The sequence below is a fragment of the Perca fluviatilis genome, chromosome 1 (assembly GCF_010015445.1).
Source record: "Perca fluviatilis chromosome 1, GENO_Pfluv_1.0, whole genome shotgun sequence".
Lineage (NCBI taxonomy): Eukaryota > Metazoa > Chordata > Actinopteri > Perciformes > Percidae > Perca > Perca fluviatilis.
Window position 1 is genome coordinate 42,439,318 of NC_053112.1, and position 26,025 is coordinate 42,465,342.

Here is a 26,025-nt window from a genome sequence, read left to right on the forward strand (position 1 = left end):
ATGTCAGTAAATTCAAGTAAAAACAGGCTTAGCTTATCCTGTGCGAATGTGCCACACAAAACTCAGATGTGGGAGGGTAATTTCTAAATTACACGAGGTCCCCTGATGATACTATTCCTGTGTGAATAGTGCTTTAATCCGTGTTTTGGGGATCCTTAACGTTAAACAGGCTGTTTTGTAGCCTACTATAACGTTACATGTCCGTGTTGCACGCATTAAGATCTCACCTGAACAGATTTCTGTCAACTCTGGATTGTAGTTTAAAACATTTACAACAAACTTAATAAAAAGCTGGTGAGGTATAAATCTACCTTGGCGGGGCGCCCAAGTAGAACCTATGTATGGGAAACATTGGTGTGTTAAACTTTAAACCAGTGTTTTTCAACCTTTTTTGAGCCACGGCACATTTTTTACATTTTTGAGTTTGACCTGCCGATACCAATTTTAGCCGATTCCGATTTCATATTTTCTAACCACTTTACAGCACACACAAATATTTATTTTCCATCTTTTCTTTAATAGAACATTTTACATTTTCATAGAACATTGAACATTTTTTTAACAGATAATCGATCACTATAAAATAAAACAATTTAAATTACTCCTGGTGTGGGAAATTCACACACATCTAAAGTGCAATGTTAGAACCATTTCCTTCTTTTCACATCCAATATCCAACTATATATACACACTCACCTAAAGGATTATTAGGAACACCCTACTAAAATCGTGTTTGACCCCCTTTTGCCTTCAGAACTGCCTTAATTCTTCGTGGCATTGATTCAACAAGGTGCTGGAAGCATTCTTTAGAAATGTTGGCCCATATTGAGAGGATAGCATCTTGCAGTTGATGGAGATTTGTGGGATGCACATCCAGGGCATGAAGCTCCCGTTCCACCACATCCCAAAGCTGTTCTATTGGGTTGAGATCTGGTGACTGTGGGGGCCATTTTAGTACAGTGAACTCATTGTCATGTTCAAGAAACCAATTTGAAATGATTGGAGCTTTGTGACATGGTGCATCATCCTGCTGGAAGTAGCCATCAGAGGATGGGTACATGGTGGTCATAAAGGGATGGACATGGTCAGAAACAATGCTCAGGTAGGCTGTGGCATTTAAACGATGCCCAATTGGTACTAAGGGGCCTAAAATGTGCCAAGAAAACATCCCCCACACCATTACACCACCACCAGCCTGCCCAGTGGTAACAAGGCATGACGGATCCATGTTCTCATTCTGTTTACGCCAAATTCTGAGTCTGCTATCTGAATGTCTCAACAGAAATCAAGACTCAACAGACCAGGCAACATTTTTTCTTTTTTCTGTCTTCAACTGTCCAATTTTGGTGAGCTCGTTACTTTTTCAGACCATTCTTTGTAAATCCTAGAAATGGTTGAGCGTGAAAATCCCAGTAACTGAGCAGATTGGGAAATACTCAAACCAGCCCGTCTGGCACCAACAACCATGCCACACTCAAAGTTGCTTAGATCACCTTTCTTTCCCATTCTGACATTCAGTTTGGAGTTCAGGAGATTGTCTAGACCTGGACCACACCCCTAAATGCATTGAAGCAGCTGCAATGTGATTGGTTGATTAGATAATCGCATTAACGAGAAATCTTACAGGTGTTCCTAATAATCTTTAAGGTGAGTGTATATATATATATATATAACAAATAAAAATAAAATAAATATAGCCTTGAAGTATAAAGATATTTCTCAAAACACACACGCAGGTCTGTTTGAACATCAGTAATGTTACCTGAAAACATAAACGTCACCACTCATTTTACACACAGTTTAGCAACAAAACTAAACGCTGAGGGAAGATTACTACGTTTTTAATGTTGGTTTGGAGCGGTAGGCATCCCCACCAACCTGGAAATGAACCAGTGTCGGAGGATTACAGCGTCTCTCTTTTTCTTTTTTTTTTTTTTGCAGCAGGGGCGGCAGAGGGACCGCAACGTTAGATAACATTAGCTTCTTGTCTCATCTGGGGTCTGATAAACAGTAAATTCATCAAAGTCAGGATGCCCTACACTATTTTCCGATAAACTGTAGCTGTCATATTTCACGTGACCCGCGTGAGTGCGGTTTTCATGTTTCAGCCTCAGAGGGGAGAGAGAGCGGCTGACCGTTCGCCTGAGATCAGTAGAGCAGACGGCTCTGCAGAGCCGCGGACTTTATGACATTTCATAAACAGCTGATGGAGCGGAGGTGCGCTGATGTTGCGCGATGTTAATCATGCGCCGCCCGAGTGAATTTGACCGGCATAAAATCGGCATATGTCAGACACCGGCCGGTCAGTCGGTGCATCTCTACTCTCAATGTGTTTATACTCACTTAGTGTGAAACCTGGGCCTGTTTAGATTAACACAAAGCTGATATCCTGGCAGGAACTGAAGAAAGGCACACACGACGCTCTTCCTCAACCGCTCTCAGTCGCTCTCTTTTTTTTGTTTTTATAGCAGTCATGCTTGAGAAGCTCAGCTCACAAAGATATGTTGTGGAAAATGGGAGCAATGCTGAAATAGCTCTGTTTGCCAGAATAGGGAACTCCTTGGCAGCAGTCAACCAAAAACTGTCCAAAGGTAGATCAGCAAAGCTTAGCTTTAAACCACGGTCTTGTCTCAGTTCAGTTAGTCACTCCTGCTCCTGCAAAGTCATTTCCTTTCCAAAAACTGCTGCTGAGCTATATGGGTCCCTAACCCAGTCAAGGCATTCAGTGGAGGTTGAGGGGAAATAAAATGACAACTTCTCCTCAAGAGTTTTCAAAAGTTTACCTATTATCTCACACAGTGCAGCAGTGTTGACATCTCCTTGCCATTTATGGGTGAGTGGGAACATGTGAAGCTTGGCATTTTCCAGATGTTGTTGCCAGAGGTGCACCTTTGAACGGAATCCATTTATTTTATCTGTGCTTGTGAGCAGGTTTTCATTTCGGCCTTGCATTCGTGTGTTCCATTCATTCAGATGCTGAAATATATCTGCCATGTATGCCAGCCTTGCGCACCACTCATCAGATGCAAGCAGCTTTGCGTCATCGCACCTCTCATCAGTCAAAAACACTTTAAGTTCCTCCCGCAGCTCAAACATTTCCTCTCCTGTTGTTTATTCTGGCAATGATTTGCAAAATAGGAAGTTTTCTCTAATGGCGTCTCCATCCACAAAACGCACATTGGCCAAGAGTTGAGCATGTCCACTAATGTCCGTAGACTCATCAAGTTGCAGTGCAAATTTCCCACTGATGCGTATCTTTTCCAAAACAACACAGTCTATGTCTGCAGACATGTCAGAAATACGTCTGGCAATTGTGTTATCTGAGAGAGGGACTCTGGCTACTTCTTTAACCGCGTCAGGGCCGAGCATCTTGTTCACAATGGCTTTGCAGGCAGGTAATATTAATGTCTCTGCCACAGTGCGTAGCTTTTTTGATTTGGCTACTAGTTCAGCTACTAAGTAGCTAGCTTTGAGAGCTCTCTCAGACACATTTGTGTTTTTTCTCATTAACGTTACCTGTTTCTCAGTGTGTTCACGCAGGCGGACAAAATAGTCCACCTTCTTGTTTTGAAGTGACAGGTGTTTCGTTTGGAGATGGCGTTTAAGCTTGCTTGTGACCATGGCACTGTTGGATAGCTTTTCCCCACACACCAAGCATAACGGAGTCGGTGCAGTTGGATCCCCGGTGAAAGTAAATCCTAACAAAAGATAACTTTCGTTGTATTGCCTCAAGCTCACTTTTTGCTTTCTTTTGACCACCACTCTTGTACTAGGTTCTTCATCTCGGTTAGAATTTTGTCCAGTGCCCAGATCAGAATCTGCATTTTGCTGCGCAACAATGGCAAATTATTTGCAGTAACTCAATAAAAAAATTGTTGGACCAATTAAGTAAAATCAGACAATTTCCCACAGCACACAGGACGATCTCTCACGGCCAGTGGTTGAAAATCACTGGTTTAATAAACAAAGGGGGAAAAGAGAAAGGAAAAAAAGATGTCAACGTAACCACATGGGTGGCTGTGCACACGAAATTTCAAGATGGTGGGGGAAGCCACGACAGTTCTGTCTCTTTGAAGCTTAAGAATTGGCAGATATGAGTTACAAAATGGCGAATGTAGCGCCAATATGGCGTGGAGTTGATCTGAGTTGCACTGATCCACATTTTTTACTATTTTTGACATTTTACAGACCAAACAACTAATCGGAAATAATCAACAGATTAATCAACAATGAAAATAATTGTTATTTTCAGCCCTAGTTTTAATGAATTATTCTACACAGTTTCTTCACTTTGGCTACGAACATTGAAAACAGTTCACATGGCTCCACGAAAAAGTTGTGAGTCACTTAAAACATGTCATTTGGCTTCTAACTCCCTTTTCTTTAATAGAACATTTTACATTTTCTTAGAACATTGAACATTTTTTTAACAGATAATCGATCACTATAAAATAAAACAATATAAATTACTCCTGGTGTGGGAAATTCACACACATCTAAAGTGCAACGTTAGAACCATTTCCTTTCACCTGGCGTCTGCATCCTAAACACAGGGTAACCAGACTGCCGCATTGTCTTTTTTAAACAAAGATGTCCTGTAGCTCCACATTTTAAATTATAATACAGGTAGATGAGTGGCTGTACAGGATGTGATAGAGATGTGAGATTGTTTGGGTTCAAAACTAAAAAGTCTTAAAAATAATTTCCATCCCAAGTCCCAGACAAGAGTAAGTTTCCTCCCTTCTGTCTGATCCAAGTGTGCCACAGGTGCACTCATCATGTAACTTCAACATTAGGAAAAATACAGCCTGTTTTTTCCTGCTTTGCGTCAGGAGTGGTGGGGGGGAATCTATCTTTAATTTTGGGGGGGTATGAAACCCAACACTGAAAGACTGAACCATACATTTGATGCATAAAAACAAGAGATTCAAGTGTGGTAAGCAAATGAAAGTTGTTTGATTGTATCATTCCTACAGTATTATCTCCAAAGTTGGTATCAGTTATTACTTAAATTCCTCACTTCGTGGACTTTAAAAGGTGGAAGACAGGAACCGGGAGAAAAACTCATCATCCCAATGAAGAGTCTGCTGAGATCAAATGGCTGCATGTTACTGCTTAGCACTTATCCCCCCTCCTCTCACACACACACACACACACACACACACACACACACACACACACACACACACACACACACACACACACACACACACACACACACACACACACACACACTTGACCCCTGTGACACCTGCCTTCATTGGCTCTTTTCGGTGGCTAATTTGAAAACACTCCTTCCTAATCCTCCCCCCTGGAAAATGTCCACTGCTCTCTCTCACTGCTTCCCTTCCTCTCTCATCCAGTTTCTATAGCAATTCAGCTCAGTTTAAATCTGCTGCGCTGGCATGACATTAAAGAAAAGTATGTTTCAATGGAGTATCAATCCAACTCGTATTGTAAAAACTAGAAAGATGGATAATAATCATTTCATGAAAGCTAGCAAGTATCAGTGTTTCCTTCTGTGTGTAAGACAATAAAGGGCTATAGTGTATAACGTGATACACAAAATCTGTGTTAAGTGTGTCTCTCTGTCACCAACCTCTTAGATCCAGAGGCTGAGCAGAAAAAGCTCCGGCTAAACCTTTGATTTCTTGCACAACCGAACCGAAGATTACAATCGGTTAGGAAAATACACTCAAACAGATGAGCGCTGACCGTTACTAACGCGCCTTTTGTTTTCCACTGAAACGCACACACACACACACACACACACACACACACACACACACACACACACACACACACACACACACACACACACACACACACACTCCAGGGGAATAAAACTTGGAAAGTGAACTGAAATAAAACTGAGTGAGTAAACTGAGTGTTTGAGTGTCTGGCCATGTCTGAACAGTTTGGTGACATGTTAATGTTAATTTCCTTTCACAGGGTTATTTGTCTGCATTATCGGAATATACACATACATGTTATAGCTAGGCTATAAAAGGCTAAATAACCTCCCCCGGACCACGGTCCAGACCAAACAGACGAAATTTGGTCCGACCAAAAGAGGTAGTCTCGGTCCGGATCAAGCTGAACCATGATCCAGTTTGTTTCTAGTGTGAAAGCATTTTTTTGGATGGTTGGGACTTTCGGACCAAATACAGGAAGCTCTGGCAGGCTATCATGGTGTTATAAGACCAGGGAAGCTGCTTTAAGGAACAGCTCAGTGCTTAGTGTGTACATGAGAGAGAGAGAGAGAGACGGTGTCAGCGCGCAGAGCAGACAGCTGTTGGCTATCACAGCAGAGAATAAATCTGTTTACTTGTTAAGTGGTAGTGAATGTACAGTGTAGGTTTCAGTTGGTCTCTGAATAAATGCTGCAGTTCCTCAAACCCAAAGTAAAGTTAGTGTGTCTTGCTTCTCAACAACGCAACAAAAAGAGCCACGGCAGCAGGGGAGAGCAGCAGTCAGTTGGAAAAACTCTGACACAGAGAGAGGATACGAGAGGATGGGGAAGCCCGTCAACAAACCAATCAATAATAACTGTTGGGAGATGCCGACAGTTGTCACATAGTGTCATCACGTCAGGTGTGAAAGCCCCCTAAGTGTTTCACTTCTTAAAGATGGGGGACTCACACAGATTTTAAAAAGGATGGTCAAAACTGATACTTAAAAGCATCTGTTATTAAACCCATCTGCCTTCTCACAAAGCCCACACCTCCAGTTTCTATACACTGTTTGTTGGTAATGTAACCAACTGCTTCTCATGACCAGTTAACTCATGTAACATGCTATTTCAATCATACGGTACACTTTGAATTGACATCAGCAGGATGAATGCCAACCTCAGCACAAATTCCACTGGATGTCACTCTTTTCGGCTGGATGCCCGTTACTTTCCTCTTTCTTTGTGTTGGAATTTTAAACTCTATGGTTAACTTCTCCTCAGATCTCTGCAGGGTAAATCCAGACAGCTAGCTAGACTATCTGTCCAATCTGAGTTTTCTGTTGCACGTCTATGTTCCACCAAAACAAGATCCTTCCCAATGCTATTTTGCAGAGGCCCCTTTGCTCCGTCCGGCCCAAGATGATTGTCATTGGTTTAAAGAAATGCCACAAACCACAGCACATTTTTCTCTCATCCCAGAATGCTGTGTGGACTAGCCAGACCTTCCTCTGCAGCGCTGTGGAGGAAGGTCTGGCAATGCGACACTACTACATTACCAACACCTTGACTTTTTACTTGACTCTGCTGTGATGGACTCCAGCGGGATCATCTCCCCGTCCCTGACAGCACATTGATCCCAAGATGCACACAACCACTAGCCTAATAAGAGTAGAGCTGCAAAGATTAATCTACAACTATGCTGATAATCGATTAATCAGTTTGAGGCTTTTTTTATGACAAAAAAGTCAAACTTGTGTGATGTGAGCTCGTTAAATGTGAATATTTGCTAGTTTCTTCTCTCCTCTGTGATAGGAAACTGAATCCTTCCTTCCTTCTTTACATTTCTTTCGTTCTCTACCTCGTTTTATACACACTTCCTTTCTTCCGTTTTCTTTCCTTCCTTTTTCCTTTTTCCACCCTCCATTATTTATTCTTCCTTTACTTTCCTGCCATCATTCTCTTCTATCCCTCCTCTTTTCTTCCCCACCTCCTGCCTACATATTTCCTTTCTTCTTTCCTTCCCTCTTTACTTAAAAACAGTACCTAACAACTACAGCTGCAAAGACTATTATTGTCAACTATTACATTAATCGACAACTATTTTGATAATCGATGAATCAGTTTGAGTCATTTTCAACAAATAAATCTCCATCGAGGGTCCCTCCTAGGGCTGAATGATTAATCGTTTTCAAATCGAAATTGAGATTTGAAAGAATGCGATTAGCTAATGGTGAAGACTGTGATGAATGAAATATGAATATTTAATTGAATGTTTGGTGTAACATTTGGATTAACATTTTTCATTCCTCTTTTTATTATGATATGTAATATATAAGATCAATGCTGGAATAATGTTACATATCACAGATTGTTTTCAGAAATGTCCTATTTTCAGTGGATTTTCTTTTTTTTTACTTTATTTAACATAATCGTAGAAGGTGTAATATGTAGATGCTGCTGTTGAACTAAGGCATAGCAGACATTTCAGTTTACAGGAAAGTACTGATATGTTTTTTAATTGGAACGGTTTATTATTATTATTCTAACTTTTACATTTTTGTTGATACTGTAAATGCTCCATTATGTGTTTTATCTGTTACACAGTGAATATTGAACTTTAGCTAAACTTAAAAAAATCGTGTCATGATTGCAATCCGATTTTTCCCCAAATGGTTCAGCTCTAGTCCCTCCTTTACCATAATACTGAAATAGTAATGAGGTGTTGCTCAGGGATTCAGCAGTTCAGCTTTTATCTCTCCAGTGATTCTGCCCCTGGAGCCCCCCCCCCCTTTGGTGGTCCCTGGACCCCTACCTCACACAATCAGGTGAAATACCCCAGCACATGTTGCTACTGCTCGGAGATCCATACACACACACACACACACACACACACACACACACACACACACACACACACACACACAAACTTACCGGCTCGTCCATCTGCTCCTGCTCGTAGTAATCATAGTAGTCGCTGTGGCTGAAGTCGCTGGCCAGGTTGCTGTAGAGAAGATATGCCAGTAAAAGAGATATTCCCAGTAGGTGCATGTTTATAACTTCCCCAAGAGTTTATGATCCGAGAACCATAAAAAGGGAAACATTTAAAAAACCTTCCCCTGTGTCTGCGCTCCCCTCTCCTTCTGTCGCTGATAACTCTCTTTCATTTGGCCTCTCTCTCTCTCTCTCTCTCTCTCTCTTTTTTTTTTTTCTCTCTCTTTTTTTTTTTTTTTTTTTTTTTTTTTTTTTTTTGTCTCTCTCTCTCTCTCTCTCTTTTTTTTTTTTTTTTTTTTTTTTTGGTTTCTCCGCAGCATGTGTCTGAGCCCCGCTGTGAGTGAAAGCCCGGTCATATGGCAGCGGATCAGCGCGGAGGGTCAGGGGAGCTTGTCGCGGAACGATAGGGAGCAACATGACAGGAAAACGGAGGATCGGCCTTCAAAATAAAAGCCTACAACTGACCACTTTTCTTCTTTTTTTCGAAGCACCAGCTACAAAAGGTGCGCAGATAAAGTAATCGATAATATTGATAGAAATTGCATCTTAGACGCCACTGGGTGGCCTCGGTCGTTATGTAAATATTGCAAATGAATTATTTCACCAAATAAAAAGACCAAATAATAACCTAGGTTAAGGAAATCATAACCTAGGCTATTATTTGGTGTTCACTAAGACAATCTGGTGACTTTTGCTCAATATATCAAATATTATCATGCTATTCTTTTTACTTTTCAGACAGCCATTCCCATATAGGCCTATCATTTCACACAATAACAAAAAACAAACGGGGCTCATCACAGTAACTTGTATAATTTTTGCTCTGTTTTTTACTGAAACGCCTTAAGGCCAATTTATGATTCTGCGTTAAATCAAAGCCATGTACGTAGCGTAGGTATGTGGAGATACCGACCCTACGCCGTAGCCTGACGTGCACCTCTCCAGAAAAGTAAAGCGTGATTTATGGTTCTGTGGAGGCTCGAGGCAGAGCTTTCACCATAGCCTACGTAAGTGGCCTGAAGTTTATACTTGTGCGTATACTGATACTCTACAGTACCATATATCAGACTTTATGCTACACGTCCACTGGCATTATTTGACAGCAGGGATGGCCCCACTTCCCAGTATTGGACGCTTGACGGGCCCGCCACTAGTCTCGCTTTGCCAAACCTTCCTTTACAGTGCTACGGAGGAGGGTCTGGCTAGTCCACACAGCATTCCTGGATGGGAGAAAAACGTGCTCTGGTTTATTGGCATTTCTTTAAACCAATCACAATCATCATCTGCTACACTAAGCTCTGCACGGAGCAACGGTGCGGCTGCAAAATAGCCTCAGGAAGGAACTTGTTTTGGTGGAACATGTTCCAAAGTTGTTTTAGTCATGCAACAGAAAACTCAGATTGGACAGATAGTCTCGCTAGTTGTCTGGATTTACCCTGCATATATCTGAGGAGCAGTTAACCATAGTCTCATAAATCCACTGGAGTAAAAAAAAAAAAAGAGGAAAATAACGGAAAACCGGCCAAAAATATGGACATATGGTGGAATTTCCAACGGCAACGGGGCATCCCGGAAGTGGAAGGTCGAGGATATAGACTAGCCCGCCACTAGCAGTTTATTTTATAACAATAGTTCACCGAAATGTGTTTCTGAAAACATTTCATGCAAGAAATAGTTGCAGTATGCAGTTGCTGAATCTGTCTTCATTTCAGATGGACATAGATCAGGTCAGATTAAAAGATTTCAGTGAGTTTTTGAGAGGCGGCGAGTGAAGCTGGATGCCCCTGATTTGCATAAAGTAACCTAGATTCAACTTTATGCAAATGAGGAGCGGGCAACTCAATGCCCCTAAGAATGCATTGCCCGGCTGCTTACATAGAAAGCAAATGGGAAGCGTGGAAACGCTATATACTTATTTATTTACTTTTTCAAAACGATCATTCTCACGTATCATTTGACATAAACGCGCTGCGGAGTAAGGTCTGGCTAGTCCACACTGCATTCCGGGATGGGAGAAAAACGTGCTGTGGTTCGCCTATCTGCTAAATACTCTCGGGAAGGAACTTGTTTATGTGGAACATGTTCAAAAGTTGTTATAGTCTGCAACAGAAAACTCAGATTGGACAGATAGTCTAGCTAGCTGTCTGGATTTACCCTGCAGAGATCTGAGGAGCAGATAACCATAGTCCTCATAAATCCACCAGAGTTTAGAACGCCAACACAAAGAAAAAGGAAGGTGACGGACATCCGGCTGAAAATTAGGGACATCCGGCGAAATTTCCGGCGGCACCGGAGCAATCCCGGAAGTGGAATGTCGTGGATATAGGGACTGTGGCTCTTTCAATCCAGAAATGAGGAATGATTTGATTCCAGCCTCATTTCACCTTGTTGTTTGGGGGATTCTGAGGCGAACCTATTAAAAACAAACCCAGAGAGGTGACTCTTAGGGCAGACAATGAAGGTGAGGTTGGCATTCATCCTGCTGATGTCAATTCAAAGTGTACCGTATGATTGTACGGTACACTTTGAATAGCATGTTACATGAGTTAACTGGTCATGAGAAGCAGTTGGTTACATTACCAACAAACAGGGCATTACAAAACACCAGAGTTTAGAATGGCAACACAAAGAAAGAGGACGGTAATGGACATCAGGCCGAAAAGTGTGACATCCGGCAAAATATTATGGCGGCAACGGAGCAATCCCGGAAATGAAACGTTGTTGATATAGACTACAATAACTTGTATTGAGCCAATCACAATGTTTGTTTCCAATAACCTGCGGGTAGAAACCTCCTGCGTCCTGTACAGACATTCTAACAGCGCTGGATAAGGAGAAGAGGAACAGCTGGATATACTCTCCTTTCAATCATCTAAAATGCATGTTTGATGCTTTCATTTTTCACACAGAGCTAAATTCACCTGGCGGGCCACAGATTAAAGGAAATGACACCACAAGTGCGGAAGCCCGTGAAGTTACATTTCATTTAATTATTAATTTGTGCCTATTTTGTGTGAGAGGGGGCAATGTTATCTACATTTAGCCTACTCACAATCATATTTGTTTCGACCTATAGCTTATGCTTTGTCCTGATGAAAACCTAGTGTAGTTTTATTGAGAGAGTTCGGAGCGGAAGAACAATGAAGTTAAGGAAACAGCAGCGATGTTTTGATAGTGTCGTTGTTGTTTTCTTATTATAGCTTGATATGTCGCTATCAGCTGGCACATAAGAACTATTACAACTTTTGCAATATGAATCATTTGTAGGTAGACTGGGCAATCCATTTTGGCTAGCAAAACTTTGTTTGCAAATGTTAGCTTGAATGTTGTACGATTCAGTGCGAAAATGAATGGAAACACCATAAAATGTGTTAAATCTATTCAATATACCAATTTGACCACAAAACAGCATTACACACGCCATTTTTATTGGCCTTAAAGTCGTTGGATTAAAACACACTTTCACCGGCTTTATTCGCATTAATGTTTTTAGCGGACTTCAAATCATTTTGAAAAGTGGATGGAAACATAGCTACTGTTCAACCTCACACCAGCTCTGGTTTCCAACCACTAATCCGAATGTTTCAATTAACAAAATATGCCTATCTGGAACATTTGATGAAAGAAACAAATACTTAAAACAGACTTAATATGTTTGCATATAAAAAAAAACAATAAAAAGTTGATCTAAAAAAAACAAAAGACTTAATTTCCATCTGGCCCTAAACAATGAATCTCTTCACTGTCAGGGATACAAAGCAGAGACGGATACAGAATCGAGCCAGAACAGACCGCTTTAGTACAGCACCACTGAGAAAAAAACTCATCAACATTTTTTAATGAGTGAGCCGAACATTGACAGAAAACCCTCATTTGATTATTCCTTCTTTTGTAAACACTTTTGCCTTACCCACTACAAATTCAACAACTGTCACTTCTTTGCATTTTTCTTTCCAGCACCAAAATGCAGTGTCACACCAACCCTTATTACAGTTTAAAAACACTGTTTCAAACACTTTAGGGCTCTTACACCCCAGGAAACAGTGTAAGATAGTCTATATGAATATAAAAGATCCCCTTCCTCAGGAGTCTCTGTGTCAGTGGTGTACTCAGTTCGTCAGTAGTCAGTCTTTAATCTGTGTGTTTAAAATGTCCCTGGTGTGGTGATTTGACCTCAGATCAAGCATGGAGGTCGCGTCCTCTGTATAATGAAGACCTGGACCCGTAGTATCACTAGATGTCTCAGCCTCACTGTCCCAGCTGAAAGGACCCGCTAGGTGAGACCAGCTCTGCAGCCATCCTCAACCTCCGGCCATCTTCAAATGATTTCATCTGAAAAATATATACAGTATTTAAAAGATATTAATTAAAGAAGTAGCTGCAACCAAATAATTCTTTATTGTTGCCCTAGTCATTGATTCATTATCTATCAATGTGCCCGTCACTTCAAGTCTAAATATGATATATATGACTTTCACTATAAAGAGTATCACAGCAAATGATTGGATGTATTGTGCAAATTGTCAAATGGAGACAGAAAGATTACATTTGTAAAAGACACTTAAGGCAGGTTGTAGCCTGCAGGGGCAGTTGTGCACTGCAGGTCATTGACATTGGGGGTCTGTCAAACACTGACATCTCATATATATACATATAGATATACTAAACAGGAGCCTTTCTGCTAGCTCTCTTTCTGTAATGATTTATAGTTGACATTTCTTAAAGTTGATTTATTATTATATTGGCCTGGTTATATGTTAAATACACCACAATGGTCTGTAATGGTGCAAGTATGACTCACTGTAGTGTGTGTTACGTTTGGCAAAGCCTCAGTGCTGTTACAGCAGAAAGCTAAACCTCAACAACCGCACGCCTTCAAGCTTTTAACTCCGAGGGTCTGCAGGGGGACACAGCTGTTATGGACAAAAAATGGTTAAAACCCCAAATCTCCCCTGCTCGCTGTCATTGTGGCACATAGAATGGTTTACGAAGCAAGTCTGTGTCTACAAATTTACACCCTCTTTATCCAAATGTAATATAGTAACAACCTGGTGTTCCAGTGGAGGTGGTACAGTAACTGGTACATGAAAAAAACTTCCTCTGGGTAGAGAACAGACTGAAGCCATAATAAAATGAGATCCCTTTGCAATCACTTAAACTGGATTCATACTTGACGCAAGGGGTTACTGTGAGTCCTTCCGTAGATACCTAAGATATAGAGTCCGATTTCACCCGCTGATGTCACCACAGCAGTCTCACACTGCTAGCTCTAGAGACAAGCTATATAACGGGTCTGGAAGTATTAGTACCGACAATCTCCCACCCTGCAGAAATTGTTCCACTACTTCTCTTCAGCGGGCGGAGGCCAACAGAAAGACATTGTGATGTTGGGTTTAGCTTTCTCAATCTGGCAACTCCCGTGAGCTTCGATGCTGGGGAGGAGGAGCCGGGAGAGACGACTCTTTTCAGTATTTTGAATTTAGACTGCAGTAACCATTTTAAACGCTAGCTGTCAGTATTACAAATTGGACCTTTAAGTGAAATATTTAATCAACTAATGAATAATGATCTGTCATTTTAAATTTAACTACCCAGCAGTATATAAAGTCATTAAAATGAGCTCCACCTTTATCAGCTGCAACATTAAAGTCATCAACACATTAATGCATCAAATTGTATATTCCAATAATATATATTATTCTAAAACAGACCATTTTGCATGAATACTGCTAAGACTTGAGATTAGCAAGAATATTAGAATATAATATTTGGAATGCAGGGACTGTATTAAAGAAACTTCTTAACTTGCAGATCATATCTTAACTGTTTGGTAACCATGGTAATTAAATAATTAGGGCTAGGACCTGATTTAGAAAGAAAATTCATTACATATGAACAGTTCCTAAGTCAATGCACCTATCCTAACTTAAGATAGGAAAAGTTTGATACATTCCAAAATCTTAAATAACTCTCCTAACTTAAGGATAACTTCTGAGCTGTCCTAACTCTTTTCTCAGGCACTCACAACAGCCAGCTAAGTTACTCAGGCCTCTGCATCGATGAGGATTGGCGGGTTAAATCGGCCGTCCTACACAGACTAACATTATGCCCGGTCGACACAGCTGACAACCTGGCAGGTGGATGTTATGGAGACAGACTCGGACATACGTTTGTTTTGTTGGTATGTCCAAGCCTGGGACCAACTAGCAGCTAACAGAGTCCCAGTTCACAGACTCTGGTTGGTTAACGGTTAATGATTGGTTAATGATTGGTTAATGATGACAAAGGTCATCTATTGGTCAGAAATCTGAATCTAAATGAGCATCCCTGGATTCAATGTATGTTTCAGTATGTTTCAATGAGAAACACCAGAATTGTTTAACTCGGCGAAATGAGAAAAGTACAGTTGCTAGGTAACAGACATACGGTAAATGTAACTGATGTTGGATTGAGCATTTAGGACTTCCCAAAACGAGATAAGATAGGATTCCTGGAGTTAGTTAGGATTTGCTTCTGTAATACCAAATTGGGAAGAATCCTATCTTAAACTCTTCCTATCTTAAGACTGTGTGTGTGTGTGTGTGTGTGTGTGTGTGTGTGTGTGTGTGTGTGTGTGTGTGTGTGTGTGTGTGTGTGTGTGTGTGTGTGTGTGTGTGTAATGCTTTGGAATTCCAGCCATTCATATCCCCTAAATATCTGCAGAGTGGCACGCCACACACACACACACACACACACATACACACACAAGCAACAACCTGAATGGTCTCGTTTCCTGGGGGTATATTATGTTTTGGATTTAATAGAGCGAGTTAGCAGAAACAATAGTAAGCTGGGGTCGTTCAGAGACACTGAATTATTTTGTCTGTTTTTAAAAGAATTAGATTTATGACTGAGGCAAATATGGAAATGGTCTTACATGTGCATATTTGTGTGCAATCTTTATTTTAATTACCTTAGGGCTGCTAGGCATCAGAAATGTGTGTGTGTGTGTGTGTGTGTGTGTGTGTGTGTGTGTGTGTGTGTGTGTGTGTGTGTGTGTGTGTGTGTGTGTGTGTGTGTGTGTGTGTGTGTGCGTGTGTGGGTGTGTGTGTGTGTGTGTGTGTGTGTGTGTGTGTGTCCCATGCTCCACATTAGACCAAACAGGGATTACTATTTGGCTTTGCATTGTTTTGATTGGCCTGTGCCTCAGAGATCAAGGGTCAATCCAAGGAATTGCAGTACAGGCTCAGGTCAACTGTGTTTAGGGATCACGTATCGCCATGACAACAACCACTTGTGTAGCCAGCAGTCATAGGCGTAAATCCCAGGGAGGTCGGGGGGGTCAGGACCCCCATCTAAGGGTTTTCCCCCCCTAGAAATATCATTAAAGACCATGCTGTGTATTGTAAATAACATAATGATGTGTATTGTAAATAACATAATGATGTATATATCATTATGTTATTTACAATACATACAAATTTTTTTGGGGGGGTTTGTATTGTTTTACTAGTTACACAGATCATGCTGCATTTTTAGTACCCCCTCCCTTGCCTCACAGTGGTTTGGTCCACTGCCTGCTTCACCCACACACAAGTCCGGCGGACCACGGGAGAGAATGAGAGAACATAGGCTACTGGTAGTTAGATTTGCTACTGTTCAAGGCTATTTTATTCACATTAACATCGAATGAAGTTGTTCTTTTCTCAAATAGAAATGATGCTGAGTAATTATTAAATTAGTCAGTAAAAAAGTTTGCTATGTTATTGTAATATAATGTAACGTTACCTAGCTTGTTTAATAGCTTGTTGGATAGAAATGCACCCACTACAACTAACGTTTACACGGCGATAAGCCTAACGATCTTCAATATTAACTGATATTAGGGATAATATTGAAGATCTAAAGTTGTGTTTTGCTCAATGTGATGTTAAGTGGCAGATCAGTAGGTTTGCCGCAGTTAAATATATATCCTCTGTCCCAGACAAAACCTAATATTTATGTGGCGGACACAAGATAATTTTACAATTATAATATGACCGTGTGGTGAACCTATGAACCTAACTCTTAGACATCTGACGTTAAAGATTTGTGTTGTTGTTGTCCAGATAAAATGACAAAAAAACAGACATAAGATCCTTTTTCAGTACACCAAAACGCCAAGTAAGTACAATAAGTCCTCATATCAAGACAATTTGGTAACATCTTTATGAGAATGGGTGCTTATGGAAATACTAATGTCACTATATCGCAGGCATAGGAGACAGAAAGAACTGAGGAACAGGGAGCCCAGGGACAGTCAGGTGTAGAGTCTCAGGTAAAAGTGTTGAGCTTAGTTAATATTTTTGGAGGTGTGTGGCTGTCAGGGTTAGCAGATGAGCTTAACAAGTGGCTGACTAATTTACATTATGATCAGCTAATTTAACAAGTGTACAAAAGCATTGTATTTCTTTTATATGGGGACACTTTTTAAAAATAAGTCATTGTATTATAAGGTATTTTTGTGGCTTGATTGTAAACTTAAAAATAAATTAATGGTTTTAAAGAAGAATATTTTGATCAATTTAGCCAGCTTTTTCATTGAATCAAGAGAAACACTGAAAAGAAGGATAATGGTACAGTCTCCATGCTACACTAATGATAGTATTAAGGCTTTCCTCTGTGTACACATATCCTCTACAAGTAACTGTAATTGTGGCTGTATTATTTGTGTCCCCTTCAAAAATTGCTCTTCAGAAATGTTATGTTTATTGTCCCCCCCAACTGTAAACCCATAAACTGAGATTTACGCCTGTGCCAGCAGTATCCAGATTTAAAGGAGTGATAGAATGATTATATAGGGTATTTCACACTGTTCCTTAAGGTCTCCTAATAGGGTATGTAACATTGGTTTGGCTGAAAATTGCCCGAATGCTATTTTATGGGCCCATAACTACACTGTGAATATGGCCCTATTTGTAACAAGAGCTTTTCTTCCAAATATGGTATGCTCATGAATATTTAATAATATAATGAGCTGCGGGCTGATTGGTTTGAGCGAACCACATACAAACACATTGGAGACTCGACAGCAGGTCTCATATTTCAGACACTGCAATGTTTCGTTACTAAATTCACTTCTGAGACTTTTTTATGCGAGAAATCAACTATATAAAGCTAAAATATGGGCCGTTTTACGAAAATGTATGGCTAATTGCAAATTTGTTAAGACGTGTCGGATTTCAGTAGGTCCACACAGTCTGATGAGACAGCGGCAGCCTCGCCGCGCTCCATACCCAGGAGAAAGTCTACTGCTACTGGACAACCGGGGCTCGGGGCTGGTCGAGCTGCCAGCATAACTATAATATATTTACAGTTTGAATTTCGTCACTTATATAACAGCTACCCTAAGGTCTTACAAAGCTAACGCTTGTGTCAAATTTCAATTTAATGCATTTTGTGAATAGGAGGGGTTTCATTAGCTGCTAGTGTCCATTCAATCCTATGGGTAGAGCTAAAGATCGAGGCAAGCTAGCTAGCTACACTTTCGGCATAACTATAATATATTTACAGTTTGAATTTCGTCACACCAATTATATAACAGCTACCCTAAGGTCTTACAAAGCTAATGCTTGTGTCCGATTTCAATTTAATGCATTTTTGTGATAGGAGGGGTTTCGTTAGCTGCTAGTGTCCATTCAGTCCTATGGGTAGCTAAAGATCGAGGCAAGCTAGCTAGCTACACTTTCGGCATAACTATTACACATTTACAGTTTGAATTTCGTCACACCACTTATATAACAGCTACCCTAAGGTCTTACAAAGCTAAAGCTTGCTGGTCGTGGAGCTCCGTCAGGTCAGTGTAGTTGGTGGTCTAGTTACCGGGTAACTGCGAGTGTGGCAGGCATGTTACCTATATTAATAAATTAAGTTATGTTTTCATTTATATTGCAATGTAAATAATACACTTAACCAGTAGATCCAGAGTGGCAATCAGGAGAGTCTGGACTTTTTCCGGTGGGCCTGTAGTGTTTCAAGGCCGCGAGGGCCGGTCAAACTGTGCAGCCTCTGCTCAACTCATACGGCGTGCCGCAGCAGCGGGCATCATTAGACACACACACACTGTCTGTTAACGTTACCATTATCTGTTAAAGTTACCAAAACCAACGTTACCGTTACCAACGTAACATTAACAGACAGTGTGTGAGTCTAATGATGGAAAGCCTAAAAGGAAAAGGGAAAGGTGGCGCTGAGAATGTCAGACTCAAAAGGAAAATAGGGATAGTGTTGCTGTGATATGTGTTGTTCCACCCCTCCCCTCCCCCCTTCACTCATTGCAAACCAACCAAAATGTGCGCAGCTCATCTAATATTCATGAGGATACCATATTTAAGGGAGAAAACCTTTCATTTCATTCTAGGGCTATTTCACAGGGTTGCATTAGGCCGCATAGAACAACAGTCCAACCAATGTTACATACCCTATTCGGAGACCTTAAGGAACAGTGTGAAATACCCTATATAATCATTCTGTCATGTTATGGATTTAGACTGAAACGTTCAGCTCAGAGTGAGATTATCCACCAAGTGACTCTAACTTTAAATCGACTGATAGTATAGATAGACCATCCTAAATGCTGTGGCAGGACATTTCAACCAACAGCAGCACGTTATGAATTATTTATTTATTATATTGATAATAGAATATAATAATGTAATTGATTTTTGTTCATACTGTTATATGGTTTCACTGACTAATCTTCATGTGCTGCTGTCAAGATGTGATTTACTTACATTATGTAAGTCTTGCACTTATTGTCTTGCACAATAATGTACCCAATTTGGGGTACACACCACACAAGAATCATGCCGATTTTGGGCCGGTTTCCCCCCTTCCAACAATGGTCAGAGAAGCATAGATTCTTGATGGTTCTAAAGATTATCTTGCCAGATTTTCCAGTGGTTTGAGGCGTGTTAAGAATGTTTTTTACATAGCCCGATCTGCTCAGAACTCCATCCATGGATCCATGGCGATTTCAAATCGCAAACATGTTCAATATTAACAATCTGATATCCTGTTGTGAGTGGGGACAGCGGAGGACCTCGGAAGACACGGTCTAGTCTTGTTGATGCTTCATGTTGAGCAAATACTGATATGAAAACATAAACTTGAAATTCGTGGGCTAGGGTTAACTATCAAACTGTCAGCATTAATAATAAAAGTAAGAGACAGGACGAGCTGCACTGTACAGGAGCCAGATTCAAACTCTGGGCAGTTAAGTTTAATGCATCTTTTCAGAGTTTTTGAAGCAAATTATTTCAAAGCTTCACAGGCAATGAAAGATGTTTAAAAAAATGCTGCAGACCCCTTTTAGTTTGAAAACTCTGGGGTTACTCTGGGGTTGGGGTCTTATGTCCTTCTCTGATTCGTCACGCCTCTATTACCTGACCCTTTTTCTGGAAGAAAACAAACAACGGCCACGTTCAGCCAAAACGTAGCAAAACGTAGCAACACGTTTAAAAAAAAACTGAAACAGGGTGCGTGAATACTCTGCCTTTTTATTACCACAAGTTAACAGACAGTCTCTGCTGATTGGGTTTCCCCTTTGACACAGCCAATAAACGAGAGACACACCCACCAAACAAAAGAAAACACGTCATTCAACCAAGAAACTGTAGCAAAACGGTGCGCACCGTTTTGAGATGTGGTTAATTCAACATGGATAATGAAATACAGCCGTTGCTAAGCCTTGATGTCGATGCTAGCAGCTGTTGTGCAGTTACATTCTGCGTTTTTACATGCGCAGAGGCAAGCTATTAATTCAAAGTGGGCGTGGCCAATGGGACCCACGTTTAGATTCACCTCTTACACTAATGTGAATAACTATAAATTTACAGGGTAGATGTATAATAGGTCATGGACCTCACCTACCAAAAATTACACATGTGGACCACTAGGTGGCGCTATAATGTTTTTTTGCCTTTAACTCCCACGTTACACATTAGAAAACCTTACATCCTTGTGTTCCTTGAATCAAGCTGAATCACATGATAGAGACAACGGCCATTTCTACTTAAAGGATTTTTTTTCGCAATATCGTGCAATGCGCAAAACCAACTTTTACGAACTCGCCCTAGGCCGTGCGACCGATCTGCAAGAAACCTGGTACATAGCATCTCCAGATGGATCTGACCAAAAGTTATTAAAAGAATTTTGTTACATTAAAGTATGCTCATTTGACAACCAAACACAGTTTCCTAGCCAGCTACCAATTTTTTTTTTTTCAATTAAATTTTATTTATAGTATCAAATCATAACATAAGTTATCTCGAGACACTTTACAGATAGAGTAGGTCTAGACCACACTCTATAATTTACAAAGCCCCAACAATTCCAACAATTCCAGTAATTCCCTCAAGAGCAAGCAGTGCGACAGTGGCGAGGAAAAACTCCCTCTTGGGAAGAAACCTCGGACAGACCCGGTTGTTGGGCGGTGTCTGGCGGGCGGGGCGGGTGGGCGGTGATGAACAGTGGCGATAGTAGTCACATTAATAATGGAACCGTGACTGGATGTAGCGGGAAGCTGCAGGGTTCAGCAGGACGCAGCATGACATTGCTGAGTTCAGCAGGGAGTGCAGCAGGACCACGGCGACAGCTGCAACCAGGATCTTGGTGCCAACGTTCTCCAAGTAAATACGCTGGGGGAAAAAAAAAGCATAAGGACTCCGGGGAGTAAACTCCCCAGAAGCTAGGATTAGTAACAAGCATTTCTGGGACGGGCTGCACACAAATAGTAATAGTAATAGTAACAGTAATAGAAAGGGAGAGGAGAGAGCAGCTCAGTGTGTCAAAGGAATGAAGTCCCCCGGCAGTCTAGGACTATAACAGCGTAACTAAGAGAGACAGGTCATAAGGAGAGGTAGCGTTTTCGGGCTTAGAACTCTCCCCCTGCCGGATACCACACACATATCATATCATATCTTGGCTAAATTAAATGATATCAGCAAAGAACTGGAGATCATTGTTCGACTTCCCACTATGACGCTCTGTATTAAATTTGGCGAATATTGGCCATTAGGGGGCGCTATAAGTAATGTTTATTTGTTTTGGCCAATAACTCAATGCATGCAAATGGGACATTTGCAATTGCAATATCTCTGCCACAGTAAATGCTATCAACACGAAACTTGTGATGCTTGTTCGGCATGCCACTCTGTGCCAAATTTGGTAAAGATCGGCCATTAGGGGGCGCTATAGTCAACGTAGACCAGTTTGGCCCGTTTTTACCCCCTCTGAGGTCGAGCGCGTCATATACAACGCCAAACTACACTTCTGATTCATAACTTAAGTCTTCCTAGCCCTTACAGAAAGTTTTGTATCTAGAAGTCCAGAGTTTTTCTGGGTCTTTGTGCAATTAATCCATACTGTTACATCCAAGATTGATTAACTGTATGTAAGAAATGTAAATAGTTTGTTCTTTATATATGAGTTATAATGTTCAGTATGTTTATTTTTGCTCTGGATAACTCCCAAATATATAGAACTGTTTTAGACAACACAAATGCTTGTGTGGCATTGCTGATATTGGGATATCAGAAAATGTGTGTTCATGTTCTGTGAGGTTCATGTTCCGTTTTATTTATTTATTTGTCTTTATGGTCCTACAACCTTTTTAACATTCAAGTGACCTCACTGCAGCACAAATAATCTAATAGCCCAGTTTTTCCTGAAAAGAAATGATGTTCATAGATCGACTATGGATAACAGGGTTGATGTTTTACAAGCTTTTATAGAAAATAAAACCAGATGGACCAGAGGTTGTCAAAAATCCTTTATGGCTCTGGGATATTTGCAACGGCAATGTACCGCAGACCTTGCGGCTCACACCTCTTGATATTTCCCGACGCTTGCCTCCCCACCGTTACGCTTCGGGTACGCTTTTGCACGCTCCCCAGGTCGTCGGGGGCGACTGGTGTCAGGGGCGACTGCCGCCGGGGGCGACTGCCGCCGGGAGGCTTGGACCCCGTCGTAACTGCTTGCAGTTCTAGTTATTTTATTGTTTTCTTACCTTGCAGTTTTCCTTGGATTGTTAATACAACTGCCACTGTTCATCATACCCTAACCGGCAGCGGCAGATGGCCGCCCACCAAGAATCTGGGTCTGTCCGAGGTTTCTGCCTAAAAGGAAGTTTTTCCTCGCCACTGTTGCACTAAATGTTTGCACTTAGGGGAATTGTTGGAATTGTTGGGTCTTTGTAAATTATACAGTGCGGTCTAGACCTATTCTATCTGTAAGTGTCTTGAGATAACTCTTGTTTGATTTGTATGATTTGATACAATGTATACAATTTTATTGAAATTTAATTGAATGGTTTGACCAGGTATACTTATGCTTAACAGGTGTGGTTAAGGTGTGTCCCTGCTCGCAAACCTAAGTTAACTAATAACGTCATATCGATAGATAGATAGATAGATAGATAGATAGATAGATAGATAGATAGATAGATAGATAGATAGATAGATAGAAGGATAGAACAAAGAGGGAGAAAAGAGAAAGCATGAAAATAGTATCAGATTCATTTCCATTAGTGCATTGGTCCCTTGTCCAGCAGACAGGTGCACTTGGTGCCCGCAGTAGTTGGACAAAAAAATCATCAGGACCGATGAGCAAAAAGTCAGGATGTCTCGGCCTCTGCTGCATCTTTTGTGATAATTATTTTTATAGAAATGTGTCTCTTTTGATTCCCTTAACTTTATGGACTTTATAGTACTCCTCTAATCTAATGAATTAGTTTGAGCTATACTTAAACACATATTATGACTTTCTATTGTCTTAAAGTAAAGATTTGACAGAAAATATCAGATCATATTAGTTGAAAGGGAATTAGTCTAGTTAGTATGCAGCTTGTGTTGTTCTTTCTCCCTGCGTCTCTCCAGCTCTCAGTTACATAAACAACAAATCCTTGGCTCAACATTGACCTCTTGGTTTAAAACACACACACACACACACACACACACACACACACAGACATACAGTACACTCAGTACATCCCAAAACTAATGACTCAGACCCCCCACAAACAGCAGGTCAAGGTTGTACGAACTAAAAACCAATCTCTCTCTCCATATGCGTGTTGTCTTCATTCCTCTGTGCGTCAGTGTTTGTGTGTGTTCCCTAATTAGAATGCTATGCTTTTGGTCACAGACGTCTGTGGAATTTGAGCTGATATGAAAATAATTGCTTCACTTTGGCTTGGTCAGACGTTGTAACGAGCAGTGTGTTTTCACAGTCATAAATGAACCAAAATATGTTCTAATGTTTACACTCAAACTTGTTATAACCTAAATGTCTTTTACTCAGTGTGCCTCAGTGCACTTCAACTTACAGCGAAAGTTCTCATGTTGTGTCAGCCAGTTTTCTCAGAATGCTTTATCATGGCAGGAAATTTGTGTGTTAGTATGTGTGTGTGTGTGTGTGTGTGTGTGTGTGTGTGTGTGTGTGTGTGTGTGTGTGTGTGTGTGTGTTTGCATGGGGGGATTTGTTTGGCTAACATGGAAACCTGTAAATCCCTGATTAGCTCTTTAGCATAAACTTCCTTCACTGAGTGTGTGTGTTTCTGTGTGTGTGTGTGTGTGTGTGTGTGTGTGTGTGTGTGTGTGTGTGTGTGTGTGTGTGTGTGTGCGTTCTTTCGTGCGTGCATGGGTGTGTGTTGATCCTGAGACATGCTTTGAACTAAAAAAAGACATTCAAGTGTAAGACCCGATGGTTTTATTGATGTATCAGTAAAGTTGAAATGCTTCTGCAATGTCCTGCTCTCAGTTGAAACGATGGTTTCAACAAGGATTTCACCATTAGTGGGTATTAACCCACTAATGGTGAAATCCTTGTTGAAACCATTAACATTAGTTAACTGAGGTAAATGTGGAAGGTTACACAAGAGAAAGATCTCAAAATGAAATGGGAAAAAGCCACACGTGGGTCAAATTGTTTTAAAAAAATTAGACAATTACTTAAATAACTGATAAAACATCCCTAAAGTGAGACAAACAACATAAAGCCACTTTTCGACAGCAGGAATGTTCCCTGGAACTAGGAACCTTTTGAGGAACTCGTTTCAACTGCAGGGACCAGGGTCTGAATTAAGTTCTGGGACATTTTCTGGGGACATTTTACCCCCCACCCAAAATGTCCCTGGTTCAGGGTGGGGTTTGCAGGGATGACCGACGCTGATTGAGCAAACACTAGTCTCGCATTGCCAGCGCTATCTCCACAGCGCTGAGGAGAAAGGTCTGGCCCCTCCACATATACACTGTTTGCATTTCTTTAAACCAATCACAATCATCTTTGACGGCGCCAAACTCTGGCCGCAGAGCTCTGGCCGTAAAGCTCTGGCCGTAAAGCTCTGGCCACAAAGATGGTGGATTGGTAAATGGTCTGGTGAAGGAACTTGTTTTAATGGAACATTGCTAGTTAGCTGGCATTCGCTGGTAACTTCATGGCAAATTTACTGGTCCACTTCTTTGCCCATTTTTGGAGTAGCTGACGGCACGGCAGGCACTGCCAAGATTGCAACAGCCGGAGCTACCGGGAGCCGCCCACTTTGAGCCTAATTTTGGCTCTCCAAAGACCTATGAGCAGTGTTGGGAGTAACGTGTTACAAAAGTAATGCAATTACAGTAATGTATTCATTTTTGCTGTAACGCAGTAATTAACACATTACTAATATTATAGGCTACCCATTATAATCTCAGTAATGTGAGCTATAATGCATTTTAACCTGAAATTTATTGTGTTTTTTAAGAATTCACCAACACTGTGAAACATTTCGGGACAGCAAGACAGTGAGTGTCATTTCCTGTTGCTGGAATTCAATGGATGAGATGACTGCAGAAACTGATTATACATTTGCGAGATGGACCTTGTGAGTTTTTTATGCTGCGTTAAAGCGAGCTGTCCCGTCACTGTTCCTTTGGTCAGAGCCAGAACCAGAGACGGTACAGACAACATCTGTGTCCCAGCAGGTAACGGTACGAACAACATCGGTTTCCCAACAGGTAACGATACAGACAAAATCTGTGTCCCAGCAGGTAACGGGACGTCAGCACGGACAGCAGTGACCAAGCAGGTGACAGATATAAACATGTGTGGAATTAATGTTTAGCCTTGTTACGCGTAATAGCATTACATTTTATCAGCGGTGGAAAGTAACTATATCATACTTCAATACAATTGTAAGGTACTTTTAATTGAGTATTTCTATTTTCTCCTACTTACTATACGTCTACTCCACTACAATTCAGAGTCAAGTAGGCCTATTGTATTACTATTACTATTTATTTTATGGCTTTAGTTACTTTGCAGATTCAGATTAATAATGCAAAATATTATAAATAATTGATGAT

General features: G+C 40.9%; 1 protein-coding gene across 1 annotated transcript in view; it reads right to left on the bottom strand.

The window, feature by feature from the left end:
• The window catches only part of vegfc (vascular endothelial growth factor c), a 146,188-nt gene extending 137,323 nt beyond the window's left edge, over positions 1-8,865 (bottom strand). Inside the window, exon 1 of the mRNA XM_039810919.1 lies at positions 8,606-8,865. Coding sequence (XP_039666853.1) covers positions 8,606-8,722 — 117 coding nt within the window. The 5' untranslated portion in view covers positions 8,723-8,865. The remainder of the gene's footprint in view (positions 1-8,605) is intronic.
• Between the last annotated feature and the right edge of the window lie 17,160 nt (positions 8,866-26,025).